This window comes from Phragmites australis, chromosome 14 (assembly GCF_958298935.1).
Source record: "Phragmites australis chromosome 14, lpPhrAust1.1, whole genome shotgun sequence".
Lineage (NCBI taxonomy): Eukaryota > Viridiplantae > Streptophyta > Magnoliopsida > Poales > Poaceae > Phragmites > Phragmites australis.
In genome coordinates this window covers 20,837,749-20,849,304 of record NC_084934.1, presented here as the reverse complement: position 1 = coordinate 20,849,304, position 11,556 = coordinate 20,837,749, and the positions used below count along the sequence as shown (strand labels likewise).

General features: G+C 39.6%; 1 protein-coding gene across 1 annotated transcript; it reads right to left on the bottom strand.

Moving 5' to 3' along the window:
* Window positions 1-7,151: 7,151 nt before the first annotated feature.
* LOC133890316 (uncharacterized) lies at window positions 7,152-11,556 on the bottom strand. The gene is made up of 8 exons (XM_062330723.1): window positions 11,481-11,556; window positions 10,811-10,997; window positions 10,624-10,740; window positions 9,840-10,099; window positions 9,693-9,768; window positions 9,514-9,594; window positions 8,119-8,182; window positions 7,152-7,417 (listed from the first exon to the last, which is right to left on the bottom strand). Exons 2-8 carry the CDS (start codon window positions 10,910-10,912, stop codon window positions 7,152-7,154), a joined length of 966 nt encoding a protein of 321 aa, XP_062186707.1. The 5' UTR covers window positions 10,913-10,997; window positions 11,481-11,556.

Here is an 11,556-nt window from a genome sequence, read left to right as displayed (position 1 = left end):
TGTTATAAAATCGACATCATACTAAAAAGTACTTTGAAATACAAATATATTGAAGTAAAGTTTGTATACTAAATATACATATAATTTGACTAATTGTCAGTTAAAACTTCTAAAGTTTGACTTTTTCAAGATAAAATACGTTTTACATTCTTGAACGGAGGAGTATTAGATTAGCCGCAAAAGAAAAGTCTCAAGTCACTGCATTTGCTCCCTCGAAAATTGCACTAACTCTTCACAGACTATGAAGAAAAAAGCCTCAATTCATGTATGTTGTAGGAAATCATATATAATTTTGTAACAAAATAGATTGTTATGATGATCGGCAGTGTAATATGGTTAGCTAATGGCGCACAGTAGTGTGTTGGTATTGTGGATTTTACATTCATGTTTTCCCTTGTTCAAAAGAGAGACAAGGTAATATTTCTTTAGAATCCTTTCGCAATGAAAATACATAATGAAAAAGGGTCCTACAAATACTTCTAACTATATGGTATACCGATAATTGCTTTTCTACCACTAAGTTTGATATAACTCGCCAAAACTACATCATATGTCTGCATTTATCAAAATGCTACTCCGTGGATTCGTCGTTACCCATAATGCGATTGCATATGATTGCATATAATTGGAGGGAACAGAAGAAAAAGAAAGACAAAGTTCCCCTTGTCCATCTTAGAAATCTCATGGTGACGCTAGGATTTGTCAAACCGAAGCACAACACATTTACTAGACCAAAGCAAGGGAGGGAAGGCGCATAAGGGGGGCAATTACTTTTTTACCACCCTCCCTGATGGCACACTCTGAAACACCACTCTACCGCATGTTCTCCCCCGTTTACCACTCGGGCCTACGCGAATACACTGTTAGCGTTATGAACAGTATCTAATAGCTAAAAAAATATACCAAAAAATGTGTCGATTTTTGTATATTCTCTATAATTCATAAGCAACCCATTTAAAATGGATTCACCTAAAAATCTTGTGTAGAATTCAAACTAAAATTCCCTAAAAGGTGCTACTTTTACAACTACTAGCAATTTGTAGGCCTCACAAAAAAATCCAAAAAATATGAAAAAAAAATCACTAATATTCCTCTAATATGATGTACTAATTTATAAAATTATTTCTCACCCTAGGTTATAAGTGAAAAAGGGCCTTCCCACCCTAGGTTACTGATAAATGGATATTACAAAGGAACTCATTTTTTTCACTTATAACCTAGGGTGAGAAATAATTTTATAAATTAGTACATCATATTAGAGGATTATTAGTGATTTTTTCAGATTTTTTGGAAATTTTTGTGAGGCCTACAAATTGCTAGAAGTTGCAAAAGTAGCACCTTTTAGGGAATTTTAGTTTGAATTCACACAAGATTTTTAGGTGAATCAAGTTAAAATTGGTTGCTTGTGAATTATAGAGCATATACAAAAATTGACACATTTTTTGGTATATGTTTTTAGCTCTCAAATACTGTTCATGTCGTAACAGTGTATTTCTGTGTCCGGGTGGTAAATAGGGGAGAACATACGGTAGGGTGGTGTTTCAGAGTGTGCCATCTGGGAGAGTGGTAAAAAAGTAATTGTCCCCGCATAAGGCAGATGGGAGTTGACAATAAAGCGAGAGTGGCGATGCCAAGAGGACGATGGACCACATCTCCTCTCATGTATAATTATTACTTCCTCGCATCCAAAATTCAAATCGTCTAAGACATCGATATAATCTATAAAATGACATTTTGACTAATAATTTTTAATATAATATTTCAAATAAAAAGAAATATATATTATGAAAGTAATTTTTATTAAACATCTAATAACATCAATCTTATATTGTTAATCTGTGTAACTATTTTGTAAATTGATAATCGAAGTTTCTCGTAAAAGGAATGACTAAAGTTAAAAAAAGTTTAACCATAAAAAATCAAAAAACAACTTATATTTCGGATTCGAGGGAGCATAGTTTAAGTGCCTTTGATGAAGATGCTTTTGTGCTAGCTTTCGTTATGTATCGGATATGCTAGGTCAGGTTGGTCATACGGTACAGAACTCTAAATCCGGACTCCAGAGTCGCCCGTAGGTGGCACACTCTCTACCACCATTGCGCGAGAGCAATTATACATAGGTTGACCGACTTGGAAGCAGACATCGATCAACCATAGTTGGTCCACGAACCGGCCTACTAGAGTGTCTGTATGTTTTCTTTTCTGTTTGTTCTATTTCATGTGTAGCGTAATTAAAATTTAATTTAGACATTGATATGAATTTTTATATAGGTTCGATCTCTTGTTAGGATAACAATATTATTTTATCTTGATTAATCTCAGAGTTGATTTTACAACTGGGATATTGTAGATATAGTTCTAAGACTATATGAGGATTGCTCCGTGTTCTAGGTCCTGGAGCTATAGTCGAATGATTCTAATCTACAATGTGGATATTTGCTTAGTGTTTTTATTCCTATCTAACTAGGCTTGTTCCGTGATTTTGGAGTTTTTAAAGGTACGAGTTGGCTTGTGATGTAGGTTTGTGTTGGCATAGAAGAGTGTTGTCTTGATATACCCTCTCTCCTCCTTTATAGTTAGGACGGGGTATATGTACCCTACTCAGATTTCTCCGAGCTTAACCTTCCCGAATTGTAGATCTCCTAGATATCTAGGAGAGTTCTACTAAATATGGGAATATTTTCATTTTCAAACACAATTACGTACCCAATATTTATGTGCACATATTTGTTGGTGTTATAGATAAGGGGTGCCCTTAATGACAGGCCTCGCATCGCCAGGTGGCAGTCGACTGCAGATATTTTCCAAACACCTTACCGTGCAACCAGGGCGGGGCTCAAACGACCAGCCCCCTAGTTGTAATAGGAGACTGTAGTGAACATGACCTTTTTAAATATGTATTTGATTTTAATGATTAATGACAACATAGCTAATAGGACTAAGTATATACCTTAGTAAGTCTCATGAATGCAATACATAAAGAAACCAACGTAGCTAGGATAAAGGTTGATTGAATTGAACAAATTCCAAAAAAAAATACACTCACCGAAAGGTTCAGTGCTCTGATTGTTATACACACCAGAGTATTTTTCATCTCAGAGAAAAAAGTAAATAACATACATATGGTCTGGTGCTCAGCAAGTGTGCACACCAGAGCAATTCACGGGAGAAGTGCAGATCTTCAGAGAAATGATTTTGAACACACTGAATGTGTCAGGACCCGTCCAAATTAAATTCGAATTAATCACTAGGATGATCATTTAACAAGATGAGAGCTAGCCCACGCATGTCTTTCAACGTGTCGCATACTAACCCTCATCTCACCACAACAATCGTAGCCACCGATAATTAAAGTAAATCTAATTCCGATAGTCCCGGTATGTGTACATTGGTAACTCCTAGAAAAGTTATTATCCACACATACCTCAACAACATAAATACCACAACATGATGAAGAAACAAGATTACAAGAAAAATAAGTTGATACAAAAGACAAACGACAAGGCTCATCTAGCGTTAACTTACAACAAACATCACAACGGAAAAACAAAACTAAAGAAACAAAATCAGTGGCGTCATTTGCTCACAAGGCAACCAACCGGGGGCTAGAGTAGGCGGCACCTAACTCCACCTAAAAAGAAAATAAGCAGCGTGAGTACGAAGGTACTCTGTAGCGAAAATGGTCCCATTAGGACATGATTGTAATTTTAGTGATTAATAATAACATAGTCAATGAGACTAATATGTTTGTTAAGAATATATGTTAGTAGGTCTCATGGATGCAATACATGAAGAAGCTACCGCAAGTGGGACAAAGTTGGACTAAATTGGAGAAGTCCCTGGAAGATTTGTCTCATCGGATGGTACGGTGCTGGGTGTTTGAACTCACCGGAGTATATTTTTCAAATGGGAGAAAAGCCTGAAGACCTCACCAGAAGGTCCGGTGTTTGAGCAGAGTGCTCACCAGAGCAATTCTTCCAGAGAAGGTGTTGTACTGAAGAATGAAGGTTATGTCTCACCAGATAGTCCGGTGATCAGTGGGAGTTACACCGGAACATTTTCTAGAGAAAAGAAGAGAATGCTCAACCCACCGGATGGTCCGGTGTTGAGAAGGATGAATGCACCGGAGCATTATTACCATAGAAGGATGTAACCGCTGAAGATCGAAGGTTCAACCATCGGATGATCTAGTGTGAATGGAATGAACAACGGACAATACACCAGACAATAAATAGTGCAAAGAAGCAGAACGAAGTTCAACCTAACGGATAATTTGGTGATGAAGGCTGTGTAACACTGAAGCATTATTTCCAGAGAGGGTTGCATTGGCTCGGTTGGTGATGACAACTCACCGGATAGTCCGGTGATGAAGTGATGTGCACCGGATACATACACCAAAATAATTTACACAGAGAAGAAGGAAAGGCTCGGATGGCTCAGGATAACTCACCGGATAGTTCGGTGATGAAGATGAAGTATACACTGGTGTGTCCGGTGTTCATAGAGGCTTGAGTGGGGTTCCAACGGCTAGTTTGTGAGAGTGTACTCACTGGATGATCCGGTGTTAGTACTACTGTTCTCGCCGGATCATCCGGTGTTAGCAACTTCTCAGAGCCATTGGGTTAACGACTAGTGCGTGGGTTTGAGACTATAAATACTCCCCCACTCGGTTAGTGGCGTGCTACTGGAGTTCAGAGAAGTTCATGTACACCTGAGAAGACATCCAAGCCATTAAAATGCTTAAAGTGATCATTCAAGGCAATTAAGGACACTATTAGAGAGTGATTAGTGCTTATAGGCCTAGAAAGAGTGTTGCTAGGTGATTGCTTCCTAGAGAGTGGATCAAGGAGTGATCCAACTTTGTACCCGGTACCTAAGAATCTTGGTGACTCGCTGGCAAGCTTGTTGACCCTCTAACTTGGTGTGAAGCGGCGGCAAGGCGATTGTGCGGGGACGCAGAGACCCTTGTCTTGGTGGCTCAAACTCTGAAGTGATCATGATGGCAAGGAACCGGAAGAGAGGCTAGTGGTGAGACCTTGCCTTGGTGGCTCATCCGAGTGAAGGCATTGTCTTTTTGACTTGGTGGCTCGAGAGCCGTGATCGGGTGCCGACCGGGAGCATATTCTTTGTGGAGCTCTAATATAGACTAGGGGTGGTATTCACGCCATCAATACCACAGGAAAAATCTTTTGTGCTGAGTTTGTTCTCTCTACCTTATTTACGTTTTCGTATTTACATTATTGCAATTTACCTTCTTAGATAGGTTGCAAGTGCTTTGATCGGTAGAATAAACACACTAGATAAACCTAGAGCACATCTAGATAGAATTTGATATAGATTTATCTTGTGTAGTTTTTAGAGCCGAAATAGTTCTTAAGTGTCCTAATTTACCTCCCTCTTAGGACATCACCGATCCCTTTATACTCGCAAGACTTAATCCATAGTGGGTAGATATAAATAATTCGACTTCAAGGATTATGCATTTGGTTGTTGCAAGAAAACGACCACAAGGTTAAGTAAATTCATTATGTGAAAGCAAAACTTGACACAACTGTGTGAGCATCTACACTAGAACACATATATCAATCTACCCTGTAGACATCCACTTGAAACATAAACGTAGCTGGAACCAAAATAAACAGAACTATAAAAGGAACCATCATATCTCACCATAACCAACATACATTTCCAACATACCATCCATCCCAAACATCCCACACTCGTAACTCTACGACCGATGCAAATGAACAGAAGCGTGCTCGATAACCGAGAGTGCAACAATTCGAATTGATTTTACACCCTACAAGGGTACTTCTATACCCACACAACTCGAGGACCATTCGACTTGCATGACCTGTTAAAGTCCACACAATGGGGTACTCGTGTCAACCTTTCCCAATAAGCTTTAATTGTTTGATCATGCGCCGATAGGTGCGGGGGTCATCCAGAACTACTCCTCGAGCAAATTGGATACCCAAACCGGCCTCTCATGCCTGACACCATCGACTCGCACGCCAAAATTCACAGCTACAAAGGTATTCGGCTCACCCGTCCTATATTCGAGTATGTGGCAAGTACAAAAAAGTGCTAAAGCCAACTGCACCAATATACAATGCTTAAACGATGCAAATGGTTTACGGCCTCCAGTTTCCTCTCCTGACCTACCCAAGGAACTCCGCATCGGGGTAGAAGACCCCTAACACCACCCATATCTCGCTCAATCTCACCACTCATCCAATCAACATCATCAATCCAATATTATGATCATTGTGAAAGTAATTAACACCTATGCACACAAACGATGGAACACTTCACGCTCGACTTCTACCGATAACTTGTGCATTACTAAGCATCATAAGCAACTTTTAAGTTATACAATATCATATTAAACTCAGGTACAAGAATACAGATAATCAACAATTCAAGGTGGGAGAAATAATACATCAATATAGGCTCTACCCATAGAACTCAACATCGACTCACTAACATGCAAATATGCATAAATCATAATTTATCAATTGAGATGACACATGATCTAAAATAATAGGTGCAATATGCTTAGATGCTTGACTTGCTACTTTTTTTATTGTTGGTGGTACTGAGCTATATATGTGACAATGACCTGATCTAACAATAAAGCATGTAAATTATGTTTCATGCTAGTAATGTATAACTGAGGCTTGATGTTGTAGATTTGGACTGAATTTTTGTGAGAGTTGGAACCAAAATTGCTTATATGGTACTTAATCACCCTCGCATTTATTTAGGCAGCACATTAGTATCAAAGACTTTGTTAACTTATTCATCTCACCCGACACGACGGCCGTAGCCATGGCCACTCGCACCGCAGAAAGTTTGACGACCTCGTTAGATTTGCGCCGCATCCGATCGCAGCAAAAGCAGGATGCACACCATCTACCACCCATGTTGCCACAACATCCATCAATAAGTGACAGGGAGCCAATCACAACCACAAACAATTTCATAATAGCAATACTCCTAAGCTTTTCCATTTTAACGATCTTCTAAAACGAAGAGAATATAAATACTAGTACCACCGTCTGGACGTCTGATAAATTCAGATAAATCATCAACCTTTAAGTTCACAAACGAAATCAATACTTCTTTTGAAAAGACTATTATAAATCAATTCAGGCAGCCCGTGCCACAGAGTCACGGGCCAGGCCAGGGCCGACGAGGTCGACGACGGGCCAGGCCAGCGTGTGCATCCTTGGAACCGTCACGGTCAGCATGCCCTGGGTGTACTCCGCTAAGATGCCATCGACGTCCACCATCCCTGGCAGCCGGAACTTTCTGCTGAAGCTCCTCCAGCGGCCATCGCCCTCATCCAGCTCGGTGCGGATGGCGAGGTACCTCGCGTCCTCCACCTCCACCCTAATCTCCTCCTTCCTCACGCCTAAAAATACTCATGTTGGATCTTATTCTATTGCATTAATTGCGAAAAATACCGAGGTGCAAACGGTTTTCTGATTTGAGAGAAAAAATACATTTAAAGTTTAAAATATCCCATATTTCATCCTAGCACCCCCACCCAGCTGACCGGCCAAACCCTCCCACGGGCCAGCCCCCGAATCGAAACGTGACATGTCACAGAGCACAAGCAGAAGTTCGTTTCACTTTCACACATGTGAATTGCCATTGTCGAGAACGCAACCCACCACCAGTCGGTAGGCTTGCAAGTGGGGCAGGCCGTGTCGCCAACCCGCTAGGCTGGCCTGCACCACAAGCCCGCATAATACCGCAAATCAGACCCGCTTTGATGAAGCAGGTCTATGCCAGCAGGCCAGCAGTGCCAAGCGGCGCCGTGAGCCCACATAGCCGCAAATCAGCCCCCTAGACCAGAGGATCCCCAAATAGCATCGTGAGAGGGGCCGTCGCCACCGCCCCCGCCGACCACGCTCCCTTCGCCGTCTTCGCCCTCATCCATGCACCCTCCGCCGCTGCCCCTCGTCAACAGCCGCTCCCCCTCCCTAGTAATTTTTTCTACTCAATTAGCCCACAATATTTGTTACCCTATGGAATCTGTGGTCAAAAGCAAGCGGCCATGGCTTGCATTGACAGGGAAATGGAAGGAAAAAGAGGTTGAGAGCTCTGCACCTTGAGCCATGTCTCTGTATATAGAGCCGTGGCCCAGGGTTGCAGGCAATATCAAGAACGGTAACTGCATTCGAGATTTCTCGCAGGAAAATGCCAACATCTGTAGTGCTAGTTTTATGATGCAATAGCCCTCTCGGAATCTCGGTCGACGTCACAAAAGGGAAGCGAATATCTGACGCATTTTGGTTTTCCTCATACAATACAACAAGACATGGGAAAACGATTATGTTTCCTGTCAGCGGTCACTAGCTAGAGACTTGCTTTAAAAAAGATGAGCATAATTTGTTTTTCTGACAAGTTAGCAGACTTTGTATTTGACAAGCTTGTGACTGAGCTCATTGTTCACCTTGCAGAGTTTTGATTCTAGATGGTTATTTTGTCCCCATTATTTTTTGGTCTAGGAGTACTATATTGTGCAGATGTTGGGGTAATTGTCACGTGCATATTACAGATTCCTTTTGTTTTCTCTTTGTAAAACACATTCTGGGGATTGTTGTTAGGTCTTAGGAATTCAATTCATGTGCTAAAAAGTTTTGTCGGTTCAGTATTAGTATAAATGATTGAAGGAGGAATAAACGATTGAAGGAGGAGATGTTTTTTCTCTGCTATTTAGATGTACTAGTTTTCTGCCCGTGCGTTGCAACGGGAGAAATAATAAAGGAAGAAAGAAAATACAAGACGATGACTCGAGGTGCGCGGCGAGGTACTGAGGAGCAATCTGAGTCCAAAATGGCTGAAGCTTGGTACATGAGGTGCATCAGAGGTTTCATCCGTATGCAATCCATGACCAATTTGTAACTTCTCAATTGCATAATGAAGCAAATATGTTATACCACGATGACCCATTCTTGAAATTCCACTGGAGGTGGTCTTTTTTCAGTAAGTTTGCAAACAACACCAACTGACTCCTATTAAGTTGGCAAAGAATATTAACACTTGTCGTGCAAAGATATACCTGTTCTAGTTCTTCACAAATTAATACAATACAAGGGATTGTATTATTTAGAGACTGCTCAACTCAGGCCCCAATTGACAAGGCTCCGGATCCTGACTTTTACTCCTCCGAAAAGATCGACATCGAAGAGAGTAATATGCAGTAGGTACGAGGAAAACAGAAATGATATTTTTTTGCTTTACCTAATGAGGAGCATGAACTATTGTATTATTGAGACTAATATGATGATGTGGTGAATAATGAAAACTCTCAAAATCCAGAGAAGTACCACATTAAGGTAAAACAACATCCGAGATAATGTTTAACAAACGGTACAATAGTCATAATAAGCAAAATAAACGGTAAACAGTACAATAGTCATAAGCAAAAATAATAGCACAACTAATATCTCATTCCGAAAAGATACACTATCTGATGCATTTAACAAACTCTCGTATAACTTCAGGGATGTTATCTTTAGATTCATTCCCATTGTATTTCAGCAAGTCAACCAGAAACTTCTTCCTTAGTTCGTGCACATCCTGTAAGCACATTATATTTCATTGTAATTGTCAAAAGAAGTGCATAACCAGATGTCAAATTGCTTAATGTAAACCACAATGCCGTTGAGAACACTCACAGTGCAAATCGGTGGCTGCAGTTGTTTACCATTCCATGCGTGTATGAAGTTAATAACAAAAAACCCCGAGTCAAACCTGCAGAAGAATAAATTGTTACATCTACATGGATAATCTAATTGATAGAACTAATGTTGTAAGAAATTTACCAATCTTTTGTCTTTGGAACACAAATTGGTAGTATACGACGCCAATCACATATGTCGTCAATCCACAAGGGGTTTGCTACTTCCAGAGCTAGATTCAATTTATTGGAAATTTTGAGAGTTTTCAACAGATAGAAGCATATAGGTTCATGTCCTTTAAACCAATCCGGTATAGGCAGTGGGTCCAATATCGATACACTTCTAGCCACCATGTCGAATGCAAATAGTATGAAATGTCCGTGCTGACATGTCGGCAATAGAATCTGCAAACAATAGTCACTACTATTAGTCATAATATATTGAAACTGATGAACATAGAAGTGGATAGTAAAAATGTGCATGGACTGAGGGTTGTTGCTAAATTGAAAGTTGACAGACTTAAAGAGGTGACAGCAAATAGTAAAGCAGGTGTGGTGGAGAATGCAAGTCTTGAGTTCTTGGGTACTAAAGACTGGAGCTATGATTTGACAAAAGTAAAAGGAGTAAGGATTCTAGATCAATGAAGCTTTTTAAGGTTGCCATTGCAGATTTTGTAAACGAAGTTCTTAAGTCATTATGGAGGCAGGGTAACATGAGCAAAGTGGCTTTCAAAACTACTATCAAGAAAATAGTGAATAATGTGTCTAATTCAGTCCCTAGGAGTCATATACTGAAAACGCATGCCAAGATTAAAAAATATTTATTGTCTTCTCAAAGGAAGATGACCAAATTAGTAATGGTATGTCATTAGCGCAATCTGAATCAATCACGCCCTAAATATTACAATGAAACAAAAACTTGCACATACCAATTTGCACTGTAAAATATTGTAGTCCATCCCAGGCCACATATCAAACGTTTTTGCCAACAACTGGACATCAATCTTCCTTTTATATTTCGGATGTCGTCCGAAGTCACACAACAACTGTGAAAAATAAGAGAGCTCGTAAAATTATGTGCAAACAGGATGATTACATGAATATATTATATCGTACCCAGAACTGAAGGTCCATGTAGTGATATTGGTTATCCATTAACAAGTTGATCTCGTCGCAAGCGAACATCCTCACACCCATGTTGAAACAATCCTTGTCCATAGGCTTTTGCACATCAATTATTTCCTGAACCTTTTTTAGACTTAAGCTAATCGGTTGAGGCTTAGAGCTCCGAATCCATTCTTTCCTACAAAATACAAAATAATGTATTGCATTACATGCAATAACAAATTAGAATAATGTATATAAACTATACATATTATATGGAATTAGATAGACGTACTCCAAAGTCTCAGCATGGTCTATAGACATGATAAATTTGCAAAACTCGTCTACTAACTCAGATGCATTTGTCGGTATGATGGCAATGGGAAGAACATATTGTAACGATTGATCTTCAGTTTGATGTGATGTCTTCGACAATTTGCCACGCTTGGTACGACTCTCTATAGTCACAACACCATCTGAACTTTTTTCTTCGTTGATGTCATGTTTGGAATATGAACGTGTTTTCCTCGTGTTTAGTTTCGAGTCCAACAAAATTGCTGCTAGTTTTAGTCTAAAATTCGTCATATCACACTACAAAATTGTAATTAAAATTAATATGTTATTTGAATATAATATAATTATTTAAACTTGCCGCAAACCTTTATGATCAAGCTTAAAATACCTGAGTCACACTATCAGATAGTGTATCTCCTGTCCAGTACTCCATGAAGTTTAGCATGAATAGGCCACAAGAGACG

What these genes read in the sequence shown, in the direction of transcription:
- LOC133890316 (XM_062330723.1), bottom strand. Translation starts at nt 10,912, where the DNA reads ATGGACAAGGATTGTTTCAACATGGGTGTGAGGATGTTCGCTTGCGAC. An exon ending in ACATGGACCTTCAGTTCTGG is followed by an intron (nt 10,741 to 10,810) that starts GTACGATATAAT and finishes TATTTTTCACAG; the next exon opens with TTGTTGTGTGACTTCGGACG. An exon ending in ATATTTTACAGTGCAAATTG is followed by an intron (nt 10,100 to 10,623) that starts GTATGTGCAAGT and finishes TATTGTTTGCAG; the next exon opens with ATTCTATTGCCGACATGTCA.